This window comes from Leucopleurus acutus (assembly GCF_964270905.1).
Source record: "Leucopleurus acutus genome assembly, chromosome: 2".
Classification (NCBI taxonomy): Eukaryota; Metazoa; Chordata; class Mammalia; order Artiodactyla; family Delphinidae; genus Leucopleurus; species Leucopleurus acutus.
This window is the reverse complement of record NC_139143.1, coordinates 139,891,988-139,918,001: the sequence shown is the minus strand read 5'-3', so window position 1 is coordinate 139,918,001 and position 26,014 is coordinate 139,891,988. Positions and strand designations below refer to the sequence as shown.

Sequence of the window (26,014 nt, the reverse complement as noted above, 5' to 3'; positions counted from 1 at the left end):
AGACAAAACCACACAATGAAACATATGCATACACACTCACAAAAAGGGAAACAAGGGGGGAAAATCAATAAATAAGAAATTTAAAAAAAGAAGAGAGCAACTAAACCAATAAACGAATTCACCAATGATAACAAGCACTAAAAACTAAACTGCGAGAAACTTAAAAACCAGAAACAAATCAGACGCAGAAAGCAAACCCCAAGTCTACAGTTGCTCCCAAAGTCCACTGCCTCAATTTTGAGAACATTCGTTATCTATTCAGGTATTTCACAGATGCAGGGTTCTTCTGCTTGATTGTGGGGATTTAATCTGCTGCTCCTGAGGCTGCACAGAGAAATTTCCCTTTCTCTTCTTTGTTCGCACAGCTTCTGGGGTTCAGCTGTGGTTTTGTCCCCACCTCTGTGTGTATGTCACCCTCAAGCATCTGTTCCCTGCCCAGACAAGAGGGGGTTAAAGCAGTGACTGAAGGGGTCTCTTGCTCACTCAGGCCAGGGAGAAAGGGTACAATAGTCATAATTGGAATGCGGGGCGAGCCTGCGGCGGCACAGGCTGGCATGACATTGCAACAGCCTGAGGCACACCGTGTGTTCTCCCTGGGAAGTTGTCCTTGGATCTTGGGACCCTGGCAGTGGCCGGCTGCACAGGCTCCCGGTGGGGGGGCGTGGGTAGTGACCTGTGCTTGCACACAGGATTTTTGGTGGCAGCGGCGACAGCGTTAGCATTCCGTGCCCATCTCTGGGGTCCAAGCTGATAGCCGCAGCTTGCTCCCATCTCTGGAGCTCACTTAGGTGGTACTTTGCCTTCTGTGGGCACAGAGGAAAGGAGTCCTCTCTCCTCATGCACCCCGAAACAATGGTCTCTTGTCTCTTCAGCAGGTCCAGACTTTTTCCCGGACTCCCTCCCAGCTAGCTGTGGTGCACTGGCCCCCTTCAGGCTGTCTTCTCGCAGCCAAGCCTAGTCCTCTCCCTGGGATCCGACCGAAGCCCGAGCCTCAGCTCCCAGCCTCCACCTGCCCCGGTGGTGAGCAGACAAACCTCTCGGGCTGGTGACTGCTGGTCGGCAGTGATCCTCTGTGAGGGAATCTCTCCACTTTGACCTCTGCACCCCTGTTGCTGCACTCTCCTCCGTGGCTCTGAAGCTTCCCCCAACGTCACCGCCCCCCCACCGTCTCCACCAGTGAAGGGGCTTCCTAGTGTGTGGAAACCTTTCCTCCTTCACAGCTCCTCCTAGAGGGGCAGGTCCTGTCCCTATTCTTTAGTCTCTGTGTTTTCTCTTTTCTTTTGCCCTTCCCTTCCCTGCCCCAGAGGGGCAGGTCCTGTCCCTATTCTTTTGTCTCTGTGTTTTCTTTTTTCTTTTGCCCTTCCCAGGTACGTGGGGATTTTCTTGCCTTTTGGGAAGTCTGAGGTCTTCTGCCAGCGTTCAATAGGTGTTCTGTAGGAGTTGTTCCACATGTAGATGTATTTTTGATGTATTTGTGGGGAGGAAGGTGCTCTCCACATCTTACTCCTCCGCCATCTTGAACGTCTCCCTGGCATGTATTCTTTTAATTACCACTGACACTATATGCTACAACTTAGCTCCATTAAGCTGAATATTCTGAAGTTTGGGTGATTGTAATTTTTTTCAGAATGAGCTTGAAAAGGGATAGGTGCAGGAAAGATGAGGAATAAAAGCATGATAAAACTGCTTTAACATCCTTTAGAAGGGCATTAGAAATTAAACTCCTTGGAATTGAGAGTTATGGGCAGATTTATCTCCCTATGCATCCACCCACCCAAACCAGCCAACATTTATTAGGATCTATTTGTGCTAGGCACTGTGCTTCATGCTGAGGTTGAAAAGATGACTAAGACTTTCTGTCTGGAAGAATCAAGAAATGTTAGTTCCTTTTGAGCACTAGTCTTTTGTAAATTATTGGGCAAATAGTGACCATAGTTTTCACATAGAAATTGCATAGGAGATAATCAATTTGGAAAAGCCTTTAAAAATGATATATGTGGGTCACAACAATTTAAAAAAGTATATACTTCAACATGAAAGGATACGAATATATTTAAGAATTTTATATTCTTACTGTTTAGCTTGTTAGTTTTGATTTTATAATTTGAGTATAAATATTCATGACAATAAATACAATGTGCACATTTTATTTGAGTTTAAGAACTAGTTATGTGATTACATACATTTTTACATATTGACAAATCACGATATTTTATTTGCAAATCTCATTTTAGAGAGCACTAATATCTATATCCTGAGCCAAATGAGGCAATAAGAAAATATATTTTTATATTACGTCCTCATAAGAGAGTTGATTATATTCGGAACATAGGGTATTATTATTAACAACAGTAGTACTGATAATACCTTATATTAGTTAGCACCAGAGTATACAGAACATTTCAGCATTCATTCTCATTTGATTTTCATAACAGCCTGAATAGGCAGAATGTGAGACTTATCTTCATTTTAATTGAAAAAAATGAATTAGAAAGATTGTGCTGTGCTCCATATCGAGAGTAATGGGAATATAGTACCATTATTGACATTTCTTTGCATTTATTTAGAGTATAGTTTATATTTTTATTTTGTAGATGAAAATGAACTGTTACCTGTAAGCTCAGGATGTACAATAGAAGATCATGTGATTGCGGGAAGTGTAGAAGAATTTCGTAAAGACTTCATTTCAAGAATATGGCTTACCTACAGGGAAGAGTTTCCTCCAATAGAAGGCTCAGCTTTGACAACGGACTGTGGCTGGGGCTGTACACTAAGAACTGGCCAGATGCTGTTGGCTCAAGGACTTGTACTACACTTCCTTGGTAGAGGTAAATCAAATCTCTGGTTTTAGGGGGGTTTGTTATTGTTACTGTTTTTTAAATTTGAACTCTAGCTTGCAAACTGAATAAAATTCCCTGATGTTAATTTCCTGAGTCCCCTATGTCTTCTAAAGTTGTAACTAATCTACCATGTAACATCTTTGTTGGACTGGGCCATTCACCTTTCAAACATACAGGTTAAACATAAGTATTATTCATGACTACCACTATGAATTAATTAAGTTCAAATTTTAGTAGTCTTTGGATTTTTTGTTGCTGTTATCATTTAGTTCTTTTTGATTGAACTCTAGATTATCTCCAGTTCAGTAAATTCCGGGAAGGTCAACAGCAGTGACTTTGAGCAGAAAATTATTGAGCAATTAATGTTTTTACATTATTTAAATCTTAAGAAATTTTACAGTTTTATGCTTTAAAATTATTTTTATCTTTATAAATGTGATTATAATCAGTTAAATTGATTAGGGCATTTTCTTAATAAGGTCATCATGCTTAGACTTTTAGACTCTCAGAAATGTCATTGATACTAACTTACATATATCTATGTTTTCCAATGTGCCACCTTTCTTACCAGTTCTGTTAGTTCATTTTTATATAATGTGTACATTTGTAGGAGGATTTTAGTTTACCATTTTAGGCTATCATATCTGGTTATTACTAAGTGTCGTTATATTTTTTTAAGTGTCAGACAATTTTCTGCAATGCATGGCAAATATTTAATAACCTTTCTGTAGGGATTATTGATGAGATCATTTGGAGAGAATGTTTATTCAAGAGCAGTGTGGATATTGCAAGGAAAAGGAATTTTTCAGCTTTTTCTGGGATGATTTATTTATAGTCTCATGCAATCATGGATAAGAATTGGAATACTTTTCACACTTCTGACTAGGTCTCTGAATCTGTGACTCATTTTGTTAGCTTGAAATTATATGAATGTTTGGGGACTGTTGTGTTATTGAAAACAGTGAGGTAGTGATATAATTGATTTGGGGGGGGATCTTTGATCTCTAATGACTTTATTTATTAACTTCATTTACTAGAGAATTAATGTTACTCCCTAAATAATAAAGTTATTTTGAAAGGACTGTATGAGAAAAAAAACACCTTGTAAATAAATATTAAACTTCCAGGTCAAACTTCTATTTTAATGTATAACCAAAACAAAATCCACTTTCTGAAGTTAAACTCTCATAAATACTATGATTGTTAGTTGAATATGTTTATTGTGCCTTTGGGTAGTCAAGACTGGATGTCTGGTGAGCAGTACTGGTAATGGAATACAAAAGTCTTTATTCCACCTTAACACTGTCAAAAAAAAGAAAAGAAAGGGGCTTCCCTGGTGGCACAGTGGTTGAGAGTCCGCCCGCCGATGCAGGTGACATGGGTTCGTGCCCCGGTCCGGGAAGATCCCACATGCCGCAGAGCAGCTAGGCCCATGAGCTGTGGCCGCTGAGCCTTCGCGTCCGGAGCCTGTGCTCTGCAACGGGAGAGGCCACAACAGTGAGAGGCCCACGTACCGCAAAAAAAAAAGAAAAGAAAAGAAAGAAAAACATATTCCAGAATTGTCCATTTGTACCTAAGTTTACTATTTTTTCTCTTTCATTACGGTAATTTTTTCCTGATTATATGTAATATATCCCCATTCAAAAAATTTTAGAAAATACAGAAAAGTCCGGAGAATAATATTTCAACTCAAAAGTAAACATCATTGGTATATTGGCATGTTTCCTCTGCTTGTACGTTTATTATTTTTTTTACACAGCTTTATTTAGATATAATCAACATACCATAATTTCACTCATTTAAAGTGAACAACAATTCAGTGGTTTTTAGTTTATTTACAGAGTTCTACAATTATCCCCATAATCTAATTTTAGGATTTTCATCTTCCCCCAAAGAAACCTCATACCCATTAGCAGTCATTCCCAATAGCAACCATTAATCTACTTTCTATCACTATAAATTTGCCTATTTCTGACTTTGCTATTTTAGTTTAGTAACCCATAGGACTTTAAATGCTACATGCTTATTTTAGTAGAATTGTTAAAGTCTAACTATTTAAAAGATCTGAACACCTTGCTTTGGAACTGCTATAGCTTGGACCTGGCCTGATGCTTTGAACATTGAAAATTCAGACTCTGAATCATGGACTTCCAACACTGTAAAAAAATTTACTGCATCATTCGAAGCATCGCTTTCAGCGGAAAGAGAACTCAAAACCCCAACAATTTCTCTGAAGGAAACAATCGGGAGATATTCTGATGATCGTGAAATGCGAAATGAAATTTATCACAGGAAAATCATCTCTTGGTTTGGTGATTCCCCCTTGGCTCTCTTTGGTTTACATCAACTAATAGAATATGGAAAGAAGTCTGGGAAAAAAGCTGGAGATTGGTATGGACCAGCTGTGGTTGCTCACATTTTAAGGTAAAATTGTTTTAAAATCTTTCATCTTGTGACAGAGGTCCTCAGGCTCAGAGATAGTGATTTTTGCAGTGCATATATATTATTGGAACTTTTAAAGTCTAACTGTATGAGAATATTCATAAAGTAGCTTTCATTTACTGTTAGGGAAAAAACAAGACATACTGTGACTCTAGTTACATTTATCTACTGACAAATTTTTCTTCTTTTGCTCATAGGTATAGATATCCAAGGTCTCTTTCTAACCAGGTTTTCATTAGACTACCTTATTGAAATGTTCTAAAAACTAACAACTCTTTCAACCTTGGAACATGCATAATAACATTATAGTGTTTTTTTTTTAATAGTGTAATCTGGGGGCTGTAATGTACTGATAGTGTAATGAAATGTCAAGAGCTAAAATTGATGTTTTCAGCATTTCTTTTCACACATCAAATTCTTGTGAATTGTAAATGTATGGGACTATTAATATTATAATTATATCATAGTAAAATAAAGTGTGACATTCAGAGTAGTTAGAAGAAAGTCGAAAGTCAGATTTCACTATACCTCAGCTTTTTATGTGCCAATTATTTGGATGCTACTTAAGTTTTTTAAAAAGTTGTCATATTTATTGTGTCCCACTATTATTATTAACTGAATCATTAATATTGTCATCCAAGTACAGCATGTTATAGTAAATTTAGTCTATTTAGAATAATATACAAAATCCAAATTAGTACAAAGGTTTTTTTTGCTTATTAACAGGCTTTTATATTTTATAGGTCAGATGCTTATAGTTGAAAAAGTAGTTGCCTAATATTATTAAATGGATTGTTAATAATGTCAAGTCCAGCTTGGTATGACATATATAAAAACATAATCATAAAAGCATGGTTTCTACTCTTCAAGATGTTATGTTCTGTATCCCAGGGATCAGAACACTTTTTCTGTAAAAGGCCTAGTAAATAGTTTAAGCTTTGCAGGCTATATAAGGGCTCTATTGCTCATTTTGGTCTTTTTTTTCTTTTTTTGTTTTACAGTCGTTGAAAACTGTAAAAACCATTCTTAGCTTGCAGGCTGTACAAAAACAGGCCACAGGTCATGCTTGGACTATGGGCCATAGTTTTCCCATCCCTCTTTTATATTAGCACATACAAACATGCATAATAAGGCATGTTAAGTTAAAAAATTATAAAGATACAGTTAAATAAAAGTATTTTTCCACAATTTGTGTAATTTCCTTTTACATATATTGTTGTGATTTTTTTTCACTTCATGTGCACCATTGAGAATATTATACTCACTTGGAAATATTTTTCAATTTGCAGTTTTATTTATAGAATTCTAAGACTTGAAAGTGGGAAATTCATTTGTTCAGGTCATATAGGTTTTTGAATGAAGGAAAAAAGTCATGCTATTGTTTAAAGAAAAGAAAAAATCTTTCATAAATGTACCAGAGGACAATCATACTTTGCTAATCAGTAATGTAAGTTAATATGAAGTAAACCTTGAAGCATATTGTAATACCACTGGGTAGAAAACATTTAATATAGCCAGGTGAGTTTGAGAGAAATTCTTTTTTGGGGGGCAGGGTGGGGTTCACACCTTTGTACCCAAGAATTTTAAAATATGTTTTTTAAACTTATGTTTTAATGTTTTTTGAGTAATTTAGTGTAATATTCTACTTTGAAAAAATTGACTTGATTTTTGATACCATTCAGATGATAGTTTTGAAAGCAGACACTATAGGGTAAATAGGAAAGTCAAGAAAATGATGGCTTTCTTTTCCCTTAAATTAAATCGTTTGTTATTAACTGGAAATGTTAGTTAGGATTTTAAAGGATAACGCTTGTTATTTTCTTAGAAAAGCAGTTGAAGAAGCAAGACACCCAGATTTACAAGGAATAACTATTTATGTTGCACAAGATTGTACAGGTGAGGAATGTATTATATAATTCTACTTTTTATCCATTTATTTGGTCAGACCTTTTTAAAAATTTAGGTATAATTGATATATAACATTATATTAGTTTCAGATGTATAACATAATGATTCAATATTTGTATATATTGTGAATGATCACCATAATTAGTCTAGTTAGCATCCGTCACCATACATAGTTAGAAAATTTTTTTTCTTGTGATGAGAACTTTCAGATATACAATACAGTATTATTAACTATAGTGCCCATCCCCATGCTGTACATTATATCCTTATGACTTATTTATCTTATAGCTGGAAGTTTTAGCGCCCTTCACCCATTGTGTCCCCCCATCCCACTTCTGCCAGTCATCAGTCTGTTCTGTGTATCTGTGAGCTTGGTGTTTTGTTTATTCATTTTGTTCTGCTTTTTAGAGTCCACATATAAGTGAGATCATACAGTATGTGTCTTTCTCTGTCTGACTTATTTCACTTAGCATAACGCCCTCAGGGTCTATCCATGTTGTCACAAATGGCAAGATTTCATTCTTTTTTATGGTTAAATAATATTCCACTGTATATACGTACCACATTTTCTTTATCCATTATCCATTGATGGGCACTTAGGTTGTTTCCATATTTTGGCTATTGTAAATAATGCTGCAGTGATTAAAGGGGTGCATTTATCTTTTTGAGATAGTGGTTTCATTTTCTTCAGATAAATACCCAGAAGTTGAATTGCTGGATCATGTTGTAGTTCTATTTTTAATTTTTTGAGGAACCACTGTACTGTTTTCCTTAGTGGCTGCACCAACTTACATTCTCAACAACAGTGCACAAGGGTTCCCTTTGCTCCATATCTTCAACAACATTTGTTGTTTCTTGTCTTTTTGATAATAACCATTCTAACAGGTGTGAGATGATATCTCGTGGTTTGATTTGCATTTCTCTGATGCTTAGTGATGTTGAGCACCTTTTCATGTACCTGTTGGCCATTTGTATGGCTTCTTTGGAAAAATGTCTTTTCAGATCTTCTGCCCATTTTTTTAATTGGATTATTTGTTTTTTTGATATTGAATTATGTGAGATCTTTGTATAGTTTGGATATTAACCCCTTATCAGATATATGATTGCAAATATTTTCTTCTATTTGGTAAGTTACCTTTCTATTTTGTTGATGGTTTCCTTTGCTGTACAGAAGCTTTTTAGTTTGATGTATTCTCATTTGTTTATTTTTGCTTATGTTGCCTTGTGGTGTCAAATTGAAAAAATTATCACCAAGACCAATGTCAAGGAGCTTTCCGCCTGTTTTCTTCTAGGAGTTTGTGGTTTCAGGTTTTGTGTTCAAATCTTTGATGATCGATTTTGATTTAATTATTGTGTATGGTATAAGATAGTGGTCCAATTTTATTCTTTTGCATGCGGCTGTCCAGTTTTCCCAATACCATTTATAATTAGATTTTTCATAAGTATTTAGCTTATAGCTTATCCCAATTATACTGTAAATGATGAAAGTAGAGACCATGTTTTACACATTTTTGTTCCTACATTGCACCCTGTATAGGCACTGATTAAATATTTCTTGATTGAATATATACTATGAATTATTAGTTGCAATATTAAAATAAGTTCTTAAGGAAAATTTCAATATTTAAAATGACTACTTAAAAAAGATAGGTGGGAAAATTTAACATAGGTATATACTTGGGGTGCATGTCTGCCATGTTTCATCTCATTGGGGATGTGTTTCAAGGAAGGAAAATTCTCTGTTTGATTTGTTTCTCACTAGTCCTTCAGTAAATCATCTGATCATGATGCAGCTATTGTCCAGAATGTTGCTTTGTTTTATTGTTATGGGTATTCTGTTTAATGACCAGTGTCTATAGTAATTTTGAAACTCTATTGGGGATAAAATAGTGACCTTAATTTGCTAATAAAATAAAAGTGCCTTCAAAGTAAACCACCTCATGTTGTTTATTGTTTACTGAAATGCTGTTAAGAGGATAAAATATGTTAATGTTTGGGGAAAGTTAAATACACTTCAATTATGTTTAATATAAGGGTATTTACAAAATGCTTGAGATTACCCTGGTAACTGACTAGTGTTTATAGTGTGGATATAATCGTTACTAAATACACGTGCATTTTGTTCGGCCTTTTGTTAAGGTTAATTGGATTTTTAAGAAAGACTGATAAGCCATGATTATAGCCATATGAACATGAAAGTTTTAAGTTTTCAGATGAGTGTGTGAATTTTGCAGGTACTGTATTTGTTTATCAGGTAGGAAATCTTACAAGTAAAATGTACTGTGTTAAGAGTTCTAATTAAGCCAGAGGATGTGCTTAAACAATTAGTCATTAAATAATTTATGAATTTGCCTTTTGTGCTTTTATTGATATCAATCAGCCTTGGTCTTATGCGTTACATATTGTTTTTAAGTTGTAATTAAAGAACACAAAGCTACTCAATATCTAAGTGGTTTGTGTAATTTGAAGTAGATCTTAAAATTTTGAACACTGACGTTTAAAATTCTAAAGGGAGAGTTTATATTACTGTAGTGCATTTTGATAGATTGTGAGGTTAGGAACTAGGTGAAGCCAGAGTCTATTAATAATTCCCCTCCACACCCCCATCTTCATTAGTGTTTTTAAAAGCTCCACTTTCTATTCATTTTCTCTTCCTCTCATTCTGTATTCTCTTCCTTTGTGATTGCATATTTTTCCATGCCTTTAAGTAGTTAAGACTGTGCTCTATACATTAGGACTTCTAAAACTGCATTTCTAGTGCTACTTGTGTTAATATGAGGTAACTCGTATTTTCTGCTGTCCTTCAAATATTTCCATCTGGATGTTCCACAAACACTTCAAATTCAGCGTGTTCAAGATTAAACCTGTCATTCCCCTCTACACCACTCCTTTCTTGCTTTCTATTTTCTCTTCACTAATAGTATCATGTCCACATGCGTGCATACTTATTCTTGACTCTTTTTTCGTTGCTTATATCTAGTTAGTCAACCAAAGCTTAACAAATTATACTTAAAAAAATGCATCTGAAATCTGTTCTCTCTTCTTCACTCTCATTGATTTAGATCAGACCCTTATCTCGAACTTGGACTTTAACTTGATTTCCCTTTCTTTTCTTTTTCTCATTCATCTGATCAAAAGAAATTGATCGTGTCCCTTAATTTAAAACCAATGACTGTCTGTTAACTCTAGTCTCAAGTTATTGTAGCATGTAAAGCACATGAAGTTCTTTACCATTTGTCTTGACCTACATTTCCAGCATCACCTCTCAACACTGTCTTTCATGCTGATACACCAAAGTACCATCAACCTGCAAGCCATTCCTTGGGCATACTATCATTATCTTTTTTCCATGTCTTTGCTGATATTATTGCCTCTGCTTAGAATGCCCCTTATTGTTAAAATGCCTTTTGTTAACTCTTACTCATTCTTTATGAACACGCTCGAAGGTACACCTTTGGTGAAGCCTTTACCAACTCCCATCAGGTAGAATTAGTTTATTATTCTGTGTTCTGTAACATTTTGGAAATACCTCTATTAAATATTGTGCTTGTAATGCACTTTTAATATCACCTTGTGCTTATCTGTATCTCCTTGGTAGATCAATGATTATTAAGGTAGCAGGGGTAGGGGAAAGGTACCAGAACCATTTGGTTGGCAATCACTGCTGTAGTGAGCCTGTGTTATGGAATTGGATTATTTCATAGCCCTTACATATGTTGAAAGTGGAGGAAAAATACCAAAACAATTGAGCCAGACATTGTGAAGTAAGGATCTTATTTGCTTTTATATTTCTCTGGCATAGAAAACTTCAATAAATAGTTGGCCGTCAATCAATGTGTGTTGAATTAGACTGAAGGGTAAGAAGCATTTGATAAGGAAGAACTTGTTGTATACGCTAGTGGAAATACTATTACTAGTGGAAAGTGGAAGATAGGGATGGTCATGTATGCACTGCCTCAGAAAAGTGAGAGAATTTAAAGGTTTATAATTAGAAGGCTTTACTGAGTAGTTTAGCAAAAATAAGATGACAGAATTGAAACATGGAAAGAACTGTTTTTCCATTTTTGTGGCTTCGGTTTAGACTGACTATGGGGGATAGGGAAGCGGGTGAACAGGAGACTATGATAGCTCATAATCTCAATTTGGAATTTAGGGAAGAACTGAGACAGCAGTGGCAGAATTTGTTAATCAGCTAACTGTGGAAGAGTAAAAGAGTTTGCTGACAGGGAGTATGGGTGTAAAGTAAGTTTTGAATAAAACTATTTTTTTTGTTGAACAAAACAAAATAAAGTTTTGTCTGTATTTGCTTCTACCAACTCCACCCATTTTCTATTGAACTATCCACTTAGGCTCTCATACCCATCACTCTACCAAAACTACTCTTGTCAATAATTTAATCTCGCTAAATCCAGTTGTCACTTCTCAGTCTTTTCCTCACAATCTGTCAGCAGCATTTGACACTGTTGACTTCTCCCCCACTCCTTGTAATGTTTTGTTTACTTAGTTTCCAGAACACTACTCTTCAGGTTTTCCTTTTACCATTGTGTCTGCTCCTTCACGGTCTCCTGTATGGATTCTTCCTTATCCCCCTATCTCTAAAGTACTTGGTGTGTTGTGCTACGTCTTTAGATCTCAACTTTTTTTTCTGTGTATACAGATTTGGATGTACCCAGTCTCATAGCTTTACAGTACCGTCTGGGTCCTGTCAATTCCCAAATTTATAGCTCCATCCCAGACCTGTCCCCAAATGCAGGCTTTTATGTCCTTACCTGCCTACTTATCCTCCCTGGTTGCATGTCTAATAGATATCTCAAACTTGGCATGTCTGAAACTGAATTCCCACTCCTCCTTTCTATATTTTCCCTTCCTACAGTCTTCTATGTCTTTGTAAATGGCAGCCCACCTACTCTATTTGCTTATATGAAAACCACTCAAATCATCTCTGACTCCTTTTTTCCTCTCACATCTTACATTTAATGTATTAAGGAGTTCTTCATTTTCAACTGATCAGTTTTCACCACCTGCACATGATCATCCCATGACCGTTCCATATCTTGACAATACTGCCTTTGTTCAAGCCACCATCATCTCTTGCTGGGTTCCTGCAGTGGCTTTCTAACTTCTCTATGCTTCAGCCCTTGCCCTCTGCAGTCTGTTAACACAGGAACCAGACTGGTAAAGTATAAATCAGAGCAGGACATTCCTTTCCTAAAAAACTCTTCAGCGGCTTCCCATCTCACTCAAAGTAAAGACTGAATTCTTTATTAATGGCTTTTAAGATTTCCCACAATCTGTCTTCGTTCTCTCCCCATCTGTAACTTTAGCTCCTAACCTCATTTTCTACTATTGTACTCCTTGCTCACTTCCCTGCAGAGGCACTGCTCTCTTGTTCCTGGAACAAGCTGGCAATGCTTCTGCTTTAAGACATTTGCACTTGCTGATCTTTCTATGTGGAATCTCTTCCCCCCAGGTATCTGCATTTCTTGGTTTCTTTCTTTCTTTAAGTCTTGACTTCCCTACCACCTTATTTTAAATTGCACCCCTTCTCTACATTTCTTATCCATCTTTTTCTCCCTTGTTTTTCTTGAAAGCACCTATCATCATCTGACATATATTATGTTTTACTTATTTATTGTCTACTTCCCTGTTAGATGGTATGCCTTGTGAGGGCAGGGGTTTTTCTCCATTTTGCTCACTGCTGAGGACCCAGTGCCATATAGTAGTTATTTGATAAATATCTATTGAATGCATAAATGAGGTAGGTATTTTTTAACTCATTGAGACCTTGTTAGTGATGTCAGAGATCATATGACTGGCCATTGTGGGGGGGGGAAATTAGGGTACAAATGTTTCTGAAAATCATTTTTATAAAATTTAATACATATTAATTGTGTTTTTCTCAGTTTACAGTTCTGATGTAATTGATAAACAGTGCACTTCCATGGCCTCTGATAATACAGATGACAAAGCTGTTATTATTCTAGTTCCTGTTAGACTTGGTGGAGAAAGAACCAATGCCGACTATTTAGATTTTGTAAAGGTATGAAATAAGAGCTAAAATTTTTTGAAGGCAATGCTGGCTGATATGAAAAATAGAGAAGGTTTGCAATCTTTTTTCTATGAAATGGGTAGTGATGATTTTATAGTTGTAGATTGTAAAGTTTGACATTAGAGATCTTAAATTTCAGTATTACAAGATCAGATGTGATTTGAAGAGTAAGGTGTTCTATGACAAAATAAAAAGGCTTTTAATCTTTGCAGCTAATCAGGGGGATACAGTGCAGCAATAATCATAGTCTGAAATATGTCTACAGTTCCCATCATCCTTATTTGTGATTTTTTAAAGTATGTACCTTTGTTTATTCATAAAACCCACATTAAACTATATCTAGGTAATTATTGAAACAAAATGAGTTTTTTTTATTGCTGCTGCATTATCTCTTAGTTTGTTTCCTGTGCTTCTATAAGGTCCATCATAGGTAGAATACTTATTTATATGGAACGAAATGATGAAGATAGTATGGGGAGCTTCCAACTTTGTTTTCTTCATATTAACCAGTTAAAAATCTGTTCTATTTCAGAACACATAATTCTTTTCTCCAAAAGAACCTGTCTAATTAGGTTATCTTGTCACAAAACTTTAACTTTTGAAATACTTAGTTTCTAGTTGAGAGTATAGTATTTATATTATTTTCATAGTTTTAATAAGATCAAGACCAGAGATAGAATTCCTCTTTGAATGGAGTGTTATGGCATATAGTAATCTTGAAATAAAGTTTAGATTTGTTCACCACATGAAGCATTAACCCCATGTTGTGGTCCCTATGTATATAGGTAGAACATGTATCCTCACTCTAGATTGTACCAATTCTAAAAACTTAGAGCAGTTATTTTCAATATGTGGTATATGGAAGTCTTCTAGCTGGTATATTGGCTTTTCCTAATCGTTACTAAACTGTTGCAGGCATACTTGTTACTAATAATACCAGTACTATAACCAATAACATATACATACCCTAGATAAAAGTGGGGTTTTGATTTCTAACATGTGGACTCTTTAGTAGAATTATTGGTGGAATGTGAGAAGATATGAACCATTTCATCTAGTGGATCCACGGAGGGTTTTGAGACTTCACGCATGTTGTCATGTCTCTGTTGGTTGTAACCAAATCTGAAATGAATTCCCCTGCCTTCTCTACTACCATGAGAAGATCAGAAATTGAGGCACTCTCGGAACTGACTCTTTTGCCAAACCCCCACTCCTGGTGAAACGGACTGCAGATAGCTTTGAGGCATGCTTCATCTGGCTGAGAGCTTGGCTGTTTGGTGGTATTGATAAAAGTTATCAGATGAGTGATTCATTGGAGTCTACATTGTAGTGAAACAAACCATGGTTAGCTGTTAAAGTGATCCTTAGTACCTAGCATATAGGAGCTGCTCAGCAAATATTTGTTAACTCTCATATTTGTATAACACTTTTAATACAGATTTATCTCATTTTACCCTCATACTAGCTAGAAACTGGATTGTCTTTATAAAACAGAAATGACAGAAGTTAAGTGATATGTTCAAATTCGGACAACAAACTGGAGACAGAGACCAGAACTTATGTTGTTTTTCATATTTTCCTCTAAAATATGGACTCTCTGAAATGTAACATTTCTTTGAGCTTCTACTTATTTAATTTATGCTACAGTCCCCTTTTAGAGTAGTGACTACTAATACATTTAAAATTTTCAACTCTCAGGTAAAAATGGCTGAAATGGCTGAGTGAAGTAGTGTTATGTTGTGCTTGGTCAAGGCGTCGTTGGGTCAGAAGCCAAAAGGAGAGCATGTAAAGAGTCATTCAGTTAGCAGTGAAAAAATAGTGTGTCTAATAGCCCTAAAAGAAAAGTAATCTTTCTCTTCCATTTCTGCTCCCTTTTCTTCTCCTCCTTCTGCACCTCCTCCTGTACCTCCATCACTGCCCCGCCCACTGCCCCCCACTACACTTCTTCCTCCTCCTCCTTTGTCAGCAGCTGTATTTTTTCCTGCCAAACCATTGTGCATTATACCTTCTAAAATTCACCATTCAATTCTAGTTTTAAAATGTATTGATTGAGGTAATTCCACAGTATTTCAGAGATGGTTACCATCTCCTGCTGCATTCTGTGAGGAGAAAGAAATTTGGTGTGGTGCTTTATCAGCTCTTACCACAGGAAGTTTACTTATTTATTTATTTTTAAAAGGACCTGGAATGAGGAAAATCCAATATGTTCTCTTTCTTCAGCAAGACAAATTAGGACTTTCCTTTTTGACTGATTACTTCAGTCTTATTTATTGCTTCATGGATACAGCTCAATCAATTCTCACCACTAGATAACTGTGAAAAAGCTTTTTTAGGAACTGAAAAGTGTTTCAGGTTTCCAAAGATACAGCTTCTTATATGTAATGGCATTTTAGCTCCTAATCTACTTATAAGTGTTTATTGCTAAATCTGCTCTAATCTGTTGAAAAGGAAATATAGGTGTCAAGAACCAAAGTCTTTCTTCCATTACCTGAAATCATTCTTTTTCTGAAGAGAGTCTGTGATGATTCTTGCTATACATATATGTATTTTTTCTTTTTTTTCTTGGCTATGAGGGACTTAGAACTTCCACTTCCTCATGGGTCCCTGTATCAGAATCATTGTATTTCAGCTGATCAGGTTGCCTCAGATTAAAGTAAGGCACTCTCTAATTGAGTTAAGGATTTTTATTTAGGGGGAAAGCAATAGAATAATAGAACTGTTAATAGAATGATAACAATAGAATAATAATAACTATTATTATCAAGTTTTTTGGTATAATTTCATCTTAATTTATTTTTTAGTTAGCTCTAAAATTTTAACTTTATATGCCTTCTCTGTTTCTGTAATTTCTTCAGTGCAGTTCTCCTTTCCAAAAAAACCTCTATGATATTTTCACAAGACTGAAAATATACAAAATTTACAGCCGTTAAATATTATAATATAGATCTATATTTATTGATAGGAAAAGATGTTTATGAGATAATGAATGACAAAAGTTACAATAGCATATGTTGTATGGTGCCGTATATATAACATTGTATTTATAAATCTATATGTGAATATATGTAATATAGACAGATGTCAAGAAGGTATTCTCCTAAATGTTAATAATGCTGAGTGTTGGGGCTTTGGGAAATTTCTGTGTGTGTTTTTTCAATAACCACCACATATTATTTTTAAGAAAATAATTAAGTTTAAACAAAACTGTGGTTTGTTTTCTTGTTAAAGGAAAAAAATATTTGTTCATACAGTCTTTATTTTTGTATCTTCTAGATTTTGAAACATCCTCTCACTTAAGAGAAGGAAAATTTATTATTTAATATTTTGGGGTTTTATAACATATACTTTATAATTACTAGTGTTTTCTAACATAATATATGCTAAAATTAATGTTGAAACTATTGATAGGATATTGATTGATTCCACTGGACATTTTTTTTTTTTTTTTTGCGGTACGTGGGCCTCTCACCGCTGCGGCCTCTCCCGCTGCGGAGCACAGGCTCCGGACGCGCAGGCCCAGCGGCCACGGCCCATGGGCCCAGCCGCTACGCGGCACACGGGATCCTCCCAGACCAGGGCACGAGCCCGCACCCCCTGCATCGGCAGGCGGACCCCCAACCACTGAGCCACCAGGGAAGCCCTGGACATGTTTTTAATTGACTCCACTCCATGGACATGTTTTTTAAAAAAGTATAGAATTACTTGGCCGAGCTTAAATAGAGTTCTGCTTAGAATAGATGCTGAGGGAAATATTAAACAATTTATTGAGGTATCACTGATATTTTATGATTAGTAAAATAAACTGAGTTTAAATACAGTAATAATTATTATTTTCCTTGGATCAAATTGTTTTCATTAGTCTTTATATTTATTCCAAATGAAGTAGCGTAAAAACTTTGTCATGAATGCCATTGATTAAAAATGGTTTTTAGTTTGTGATTCTAAGACTCAGGTTTCAGTGAAAACAGTGACAATGTCCAATAATTATTTCTAGCATTTCAAAAAGCCTGATGAAAATATTACGTTGATCACAGCAAGGCTGCACCAGCTAACTGAAAGGCCAAATGTTTTTACTTTGGCAGGCATTTTTATTGCCTTTCCATGGTTAATGTTGTTTATCTCTATAACTGGCTCATAATAATTGTTTAATGTTGTTGAATGGTTTAAAGAAAATGGAAGATAGTTTGGTGGACAAAAGGATTTCAGAACATGGGGAAAATGTAATAAAAATAAAACTGGTGGTGAAAAATTTGGGAACTACTGCTACTATTAGTAATACAAATTTGGTTGTTTTGAATAATTATCATTTGTCTCTTGACTCTAAATCTGAATTAATTTATTTTGGCAGGGTATTTTAAGCCTTGAATATTGTGTGGGTATTGTTGGTGGCAAACCTAAACAGTCATATTACTTTGCTGGATTTCAAGGTTAGTGATTTAGTAAAATATATTTCTTCTCTGTTTTCTTTTAAAAGTTGGAAAGTTAATATAGGATCATCTAGAAACAGGATGATTAACGGAGCAAAATGAGTACCTTATAAATTCATCAGTCCTACCATAGCCGTTCATTTGTCATTTGGTCCATAACATAATTGGATTCTGTAAAATGTATATTTAATTTCTGTTATTGCATAAACAAGGCATAATTTATTGGTTTTACTAAACTTTAGAAGACATTGCTGCCACATTCTGGCAGTTGCTATTTATATATTTACCTTTTACCAGTTTTAGTGGTGCTAGTTGATGATAAAATGACAAGCAATATGTTCTTCCTGTCAGGATAATGTAGTGCAATACATTTTTCATATGCGAACTGTAGAATATAATTGTGTGTTTGTGAAAGTAATTTTATCACCAAAAATTAAATGACAGTCTCATCACTTTATAAAAATTCTGCTTATACAAGCATATTTGATTATGCAAAAGTTAATCTGTCCTGTGCAAACCTATGTTTCAGTCAATGAATATCAGTCTGGCAAGCTGTTACTCCCAGATTTTTTTCAGCTATTCTACATAGAAATTGGATTGTAAGCAGTGTAATAATAAGGTGTTTTTTGAATTACTTGTCTTCTGTTTTGTCCTTGTAGATGACAGTTTGATTTACATGGATCCTCATTACTGCCAATCTTTTGTAGATGTCAGCATAAAGGATTTCCCTCTTGAGGTACTGTGGATAAAGAGCTGGTACTGTTTTCTTACCATATGAAGCAAATTCTAATTATTTAGAGATGTGCTAGGCAGCTACGCTTTTATGGTATCACAGTTACAAGTTAATAATAAATATTTTACTAATTTATAAAACCATAATACATACAACGGTCAAAGGTTAAATAATTCGTTGCTGAATTTTAATTTACAATACACTTTCTTCTTCATTTATCTTTGTCTCTAACTTGTTAGATACCCTAGCCCTACCAAAATAAATGATCAAGCCTCCAAGTAATTTGTACATATACAGCTGAATAGTACTGAAGAAGTTAAAATGTTAGGTATGTTTAAAAAAAAAGGGAGAAAAAAAGAAAAATAAAGAAGATGATGGAGTTGGGTTAGAGTGACAAAGTGATTGAAGGAACCTGCAAAATTATTTTGCTTTAATTATAGTAATTAAGTCTTAGCCTCTAGTTAAGTTTTCACGAGTTTTAATTGGGTTTCTAATATTTGTTTTAGCTTTGATTTCTTAGTCTTCTTTTCCTTTATGTTAATCATTTTCTGATCCAGCATTTAAAAAAAATTTTTTATTACATTATAGTTGGTTTACAATGTTGTGTTAGTTTCAGGTATACAGCAAAGTGAATCAATTATACATGTGCAGCATTTTTTTTTTTTTTTTTTTTTTTTTTTTTTGCGGTACACGGGCCTGTCACTGTTGTGGTCTCTGCCGTTGCGGAGCACAGGCTCCAGACGCGCAGGCTCAGCGGCCATGGCTCACGGGCCCAGCTGCTCCGCGGCATGTGGGATCTTCCCGGACCGGGGCACGAACCCGTGTCTCCTGCATCGGCAGGCGGACTCTCAACCGCTGTGCCACCAGGGAAGCCCCATGTGCAGCATTTTAATTCAGAAAATTTTGAGAGTGCATAAATGAGACATGTTATTGTTACATGGTTTTGGTTCTTGTTTTCCCAGGTGATGCTTTTACAGGCTTTTAAAATAATCACTTGAGTGCCATGGATCACTCATTCTCAAGGGCTTGACAAGATGGAAATGTGGTTTAGTACTTTGTTTTAGTAATAGCTTGCTAGCTAATATTAATACCTAATAAGTATTTAGGGGGTAGATTATGAAAATGGATAAACCACAAGATTAAAAACTGGTTTTAAAAGATACATTATAAAACAGCCTAGCATTTTTTGTAGACTGTTACCTCAACTAAAGTACAAGCGTCTTGAGGCCAGAATCAGCTTTGCTTTCTACTTCCTTCCTTCATAATATTTTGCATGTAAGCTTTAATAAATATTTCTAGTTGGCTGATTGATACTGTGGGAGGAGGCACATAGAATTGTGCTACGTGAACCACACTGTTAATTCTTTTGCTGCTGCGTTGTGGTCTTGTGGCACTGATTCCTATGTCTAAGTTACATTTCCAGTGTGTCTGTGTCAAACTGACTCCTTAAAAAAGTAAATACTTGAGATTCAGATGGAAACTAGTTCACAGTATTCTAGGATTATCTAAAATTGGCAAATTAAAAGATTATTAGTGTTGGTTATTTTGACCAGTAGAAAGAGACTATTCTTCTGATATTTTGAGAGACTCTACAAAGATGCCAGGTCAGTGAATATCCTGGTTATGTCTACACAGTCAATATTAGGAAGGTCGCAGCTCATTATTGGGAGACTGTTGCAACACTTCAGCACTTCAGTAAAAGCTTGAAGTGGGGTGAAAGTGAGAATGGAAAAGAAGAATTGATTTTAAGAGACTTTGTAAAGTAAAATTTGGTGAAATTAGGTAACTTCTTGAATGCACAGAAGCATTTAATTCTTATCTATTGGGACACCAAGAAAGTGGGTTTAAGATGAGCTTTAGCAGAGAGGGTCTGTTGAACTGTGGGTTCACATTGTTAGTGGTTAGGACAGGGCAGAGTTTCAGTTGTTGGGATGAGAGGACTAGTGGATGTACATTTTCTTATACATATTTATGAAGTGTGTGTGTGTATACATGCATGTATGTGTGTATATATATTTAATAAGTTAAGATTTCTTAAACCAGAGACTCTTGCTTCATGCTATTTATGATATACTTTCAGAATGACTGATTCTATCTCTTTACAAATACTGAATCTATTCTATTATTAAGGTAATATTGTATTACCTTAATATTAATATTCTATTAATAAGGTAAGAAAAACCTTATTATAGATATGTTAGTCTCTTCTGATTCCTGGGCCCCCAATTCCAAGTTTCAGGTTTTAGGAGGTTTATACAGTGGTGACTATTTTAACATATCCTAGTAAGTTCAGAGAATAGTGGCATTAAAGCTATTAGAATGATGTGATGTGATTATGTAAATAGATGAGTGAATTCATCAGTGAAAGATGTACGCTTTATGAATTACACATGTGAACTGCAGTTCGTAGGAGGTGCTTTTTAGTAAGGATGTATTCTCTAATTAGTTATCTTAGGAAGCTTTATCTAAATCACCAGAATAACACAGCTACACCTAAAAGTATTTGTTTCAGTATTATTTGTATGTTTAGGTAATAGAATCCACTATTCCATATAATAAGCCTAGAACAGGCCTAGCATTTAGTAGATGCCTAATATCTAACTGTTTGTTTAGGCAGTGAATAAACAGTGTGTTGAAAAATGAAATAAATGAGAATTGACTCACTCTGGCCAGTTTTTTCAGAAACATATTTTATTGTCACAGAAGTGTATCTAGTGATACTTGCTAAAATGTGTTTGTGAAGTAGAAGCTGCTACTCTTAGCAGTCATCAGAATTATAAAAATTAAAAAAGAAATCTAAGTGCATAGCTCAGATAATTATCACAAAGTGAACATAACTATGTAATGCCACTTGGGAAAATATTTTAAAGTCTAACTTGTTTTACAGTAAACAGAAATGATTCTGAATTATAAATTAATGTTGGTTTGTTTCAGAATCTTCTTGGGTGAACAAAAGATTATAATTTAAATGGTATAAAATGCCTCTCTGTAATATGAGTCCTAGTACTCATGTAGGAATACCCAATAACAATTTCACTTTTCAGTCATCAGAGATTTATATCTGTGTTTTGGTGAATAATTTCAAAGTTCTTTGTAGGTATCAAAACAACTATGATTAACTAGTGTTTGTCATTATTATCTCTGATGATTGAGGCAATACAGTGAAATAGTACTAAGCCTATTCCGGTTTAGTCTGTGGTTCTTACATGAAAACTTGAATCAATGCTTTAATATAATTTAGGGCACCCATGTAGACAGGTTAAAAAAATACTTTGTTGGACCGTACAAACTTTTGGCTCTTCTTTCTTATCCCCAAGTAGCAAAAACTAAATAAACATTCCTTATTATTGGCTTTGGAAGGAGTTGGGCAAATGACTATTGTTAGATACCTTGTATGTAGAATAATTTTATTGTAACTATGACCTGGAACTGTCTGAGCCTTAAACAGTAATACTCCTGTATACTGTTAACTAACAAGTTTACCTAGCTCTTCTATGCCTTTCCAGATCTGTTTTTAATATCTCTTTATAAATAAAACAGGTAAAACAGTGTTAGAAAAAGTCCACCTAAGACAATACTTGTGTTGATTAGAACACTGGACGTTCCAGTTTAGCTAGGTTGGATCCCACTGTAAAGTAAGTGTTAGCTAAGCATTTCATAGAAGTCGTAGTTTTGAAAACACATTTGTTTGGTCTATGCTTACTAGCATGATGTTGGATTTGAATCTAGTATGTGACTGAACTATCTGTAAGGGAAAAAAAAGCAGCTTGGAATGTATTCATTTTGCATATCCTCTGATGATAATATGGGATATTAATTGGATAACTAGGATGTATGTAAAGGGAGAGAAAAGAGTGATTTTGACTGATTCACCATGAACATAAATATGAAAGCCTATATTTTTCTGTGTTTTAATAGATAGTTTCAAGTTGAAATCCCTTAGTTTCAGGCATTAAATGTAGGGAAATTTTAAGTTTATGGGTTCATATCCAGCCTAGATTATTTCTTGAGCTTCTTCTTTAATTCAAAAATATAAAATATGCAATGAAGAATTTCCCATACCTGTCTCCCATCTGCCCAGTTTTCTTCCTCTCCTTAAACTTGTTAATTTTTGATATCTTTATGCAAATATAAGCAAATATGAATATATATATATATTTTTTATGGCCCTCCTTTTTTTTTTTTTTTTTTTTTTTTTGTGGTACACGGGCCTGTCACTGTTGTGGCCTCTCCCGTGGCGGAGCACAGGCTCCGGACACGCAGGCTCAGCGGCCATGGCTCACGGGCCCAGCCGCTCCGCGGCATGTGGGATCTTCCCGGACCGGGGCACGAACCCACGTCCCCTGCATTGGCAGGCGGACTCGCAACCACTGTGCCACCAGGGAAGCCCTGGCCCTCCTTTTCAACATAAACTTTTTTTTATACATACAAAAAAAGATTTGGTAGCATCAATAATTTTTAAGGACAAGTGTCTGAGCGTTCACGCAGTTTAAAAAAAAAATCTTTTGAACAAAGTACCAGAGTGTAGTGGTGAAGGAAAAAAAACATTGGAATGATTAGCTTTATATTCTGCCCTTTTCCTCCTTTTGCATTCTCTAGAGATACCAGACTCTACTAGTAGCCACAGCCTATTGACAAGAGTAGAGAGTCTAGAGCAGTCTCCTTAGCTCATTTATATCTTTAGCACTGTGACCACTTGAGAAAAGTGAACTAAGGGACAGGAGGACTGGTAAGGAGAAGGGCAAGGACCATAACAGAACAGTTTTCACCTGTATCCTGTGTGGGACTGAACAAGAACTTGAGGTGAAGCTCAGTAGAAGAGTGGGTTGGGAGAATGTGTAATTATGTGCTAATTGTGTCAATTGCTAAAACTCTCATGTTGATCTCTTTTTATATCATTATGGAACATTTTCATGAACCCGCGTATTTGTTTACAAAGTCTTCGTATTCTTATTCAAAGGTTTATAAACATTTAAAAAAATCTCTAACCAAACAGACTTAATTACACTTTCTTAGAAATAGCTAACTTGATTCTAAACCTTGTACTAGCTTATTCATGTCTTTTTCAGAGACACATTTTTTCTTCCCTTCTGCAAATGTTAGAAATGCACACCACTTTGTCACACTTCCTTTCTTTTGCAGAATGGCACTAATGTTGCATAAGGTGGAGATCTGGTGAATTGAATATACACAATGTTGGCGCTTATGTTTTACAGCTTTGGAGATTGGGAGGGATCATCTTCAGAGCAGAGACTAAAACACCATTTGAAAGCATGTTTGTAGTTTGGAGGAAAGCTAGATAGCAAATTTTAAATTAAGTAATATTTTTGTATACTTAAGTCCATCAAATAAAACTAAATTAATCCTAAAGAACTTTTAAAATTACAGACATTCCACTGCCCTTCTCCCAAAAAGATGTCATTTCGAAAAATGGATCCTAGCTGTACAATAGGATTTTACTGTCGAAATGTTCAGGACTTCAAACGAGCTTCTGAAGAAATCACTAAGGTACTTTTATTTTAAATATTATAATAATATTTGTAAATGACCTAATTTTTATTAGAGGTAGCCTATCAGAAGATAAAAATATATAGATTATGATTCGTTTATAAAATTTCCCCTTGAATGTTAACATTATTAAGAATATTTTGAACCAGAAAATACAACTATTTGGGGATTCCTAGCTTTTGAGGATGATGAAATCACTTAGTGACCAATTGAAAGTATTGATTGCTCCACTAGGTGGCACTGTTGAAATAAAAATCTCTGCAAACTAGCTATGTGCAAGCAATTAGGTTATATTTTATTTGAAGAGGATTTTAAAAGGGCAATACCTTAGGGGGTAGAAAAAAATTAATGAAGTATTTGATCAAGCCAAATTGTGCATTATTTCTTGTTAGTCCAAGTGTTTTGATTTTTGTAAAGAGAAATGGTGTTTTTGGATTTCTCAGAACTGTTTTATCAAATGAGCTGTATTGTTACCTTCCAATAAACTTGTTTAATCTGATCTATTCTACTTATAGGATCTTGGAAAGAGGTTTATTTAACTCCTCTTATTACCTTTAAACTTCTGCATTTTTCTGGCCCTTGAGTACTGCTAAAACATTTATAGGGCCATAAACTCTGTCTATATTTAGTACTTTAGAAAGTAAAAAAATTACTTATTTAGGAAGTAAGACTAATTGGATGGCTCTCTTTATTAGTATCAGTATTATAGGTTATCATTTTTTATGGTAAGTAAAACTAAAATCATTTTTGGGAATTCGTAACTTGAGCTCAGTTGTAATATGTATACCTTATTACTGCTTTACTTCCAATTAATTTTATTCAGGAAAATAGACATAGTGGGTTGAAATTTTAGTTTTATAATGTAAAAATAGAATGAAAAAAATTAAAAATTTCATTTAAGTTAGGTTTAGTTTACTTGACCTGCCATGTAAAAGAGGAAATTTAACAGGAACATGACAGAAAAATGAGTGAAGAGAGGAGAAAATGAGATATGTGAGAACCTTTTCTTATTCCTCATTTCTCACAGTTGTCACCTTTTCATTCTTCTTTTCAACCTGAAAGGCCAAGTGAACATAAGAAAATATGTTTTCTCCATTTTCCCCTCTTTTATTACTTGAAATTACTATATACATTTGTATATTTTAGTTTGACAATTCTCTGGCTTTATGAAGTATCATGTACGTGCTAAAATATACAAATACAGATATATGGTAATATAGATTGATGCTGATGAACATTTTCCATTAAAAAGTCCCATTTCCATTAGTTTATTTTTTATCTAGGTTGAAATAAGTATATTTAGAACAGTGATGTAGTCTACCTCTGGAATAGAAAAAAGCCCAAATTACTGTTACCAAATTGAGAAAAACAATATTCATAAATGAGCTGCATGTTGATATTTTCTGATTAAAAACAGATAGTTTTGTGGTTTTAGACTAATAGTTTTTACACTGGAAAACTACTTAGAAGTTATTGCTCTTGATGCATCTAAGTAATATGCAGTATTAAAGCAATGAGAAACCATGTTGAAATATAATATGGAAGTACTGAGAATTTTGCCAGAGTCAATTAACTTTGCTTTAATTATACTGTTGTTCTTAAGTTAATAGCTTTTTGGTAGCAGTATCAAAACCTCACTTTGTCAGTTAATAACTTGATCATTTACTTTTGCTTGGAAGATTGTAAGTTAAGCAATTTTCCTTCTTAAAAACTGAATTAAGCATTTTTAGTTAAACTGTTATTTTTTTCTTTGAAAATTAAAACATCTTAAATTATTTGTTTCTATATAGGATATATTTTCAGTTTTCTCATTTTGAAATTGAGGCCAGGTAGTCTAGATTCCCATGTTTTATTTGTAATGCTATGTGGATGCATATTCTAATGCTTATGCCACATGAGTTTTAAAATGTTAATAAAAATTGTTAAATTAATTCAGTGTTTAGCAGAGCTCAGTCCAGCAAGTATCTGAATAACTGTCATGTTGAAAACACAAAATGGCCAAGGCTTTGCCCTCAAGTAGCATTTATAGTTCAGGAGGCGGAATAAGACAAGTAGACATGTATTACATTGAATATGATAAGCATTCATACGGAAATAGAAATAAATT

General features: G+C 34.7%; 1 protein-coding gene across 3 annotated transcripts in view; it reads left to right on the top strand.

The window, feature by feature from the left end:
* The window catches only part of ATG4C (autophagy related 4C cysteine peptidase), a 102,876-nt gene that overhangs the window by 58,373 nt on the left and 18,489 nt on the right, over positions 1 to 26,014 (top strand). For 2 of the 3 annotated variants that reach the window (XM_082833882.1, XM_082833881.1), the window contains 7 exons: positions 2,595 to 2,828; positions 4,934 to 5,264; positions 7,108 to 7,178; positions 13,094 to 13,230; positions 17,588 to 17,666; positions 18,326 to 18,402; positions 23,788 to 23,907. In XM_082833882.1, coding sequence (XP_082690008.1) covers positions 2,595 to 2,828; positions 4,934 to 5,264; positions 7,108 to 7,178; positions 13,094 to 13,230; positions 17,588 to 17,666; positions 18,326 to 18,402; positions 23,788 to 23,907 — 1,049 coding nt within the window. The remainder of the gene's footprint in view (positions 1 to 2,594; positions 2,829 to 4,933; positions 5,265 to 7,107; positions 7,179 to 13,093; positions 13,231 to 17,587; positions 17,667 to 18,325; positions 18,403 to 23,787; positions 23,908 to 26,014) is intronic. The other variant, XM_082833883.1, reaches the window with a different exon arrangement.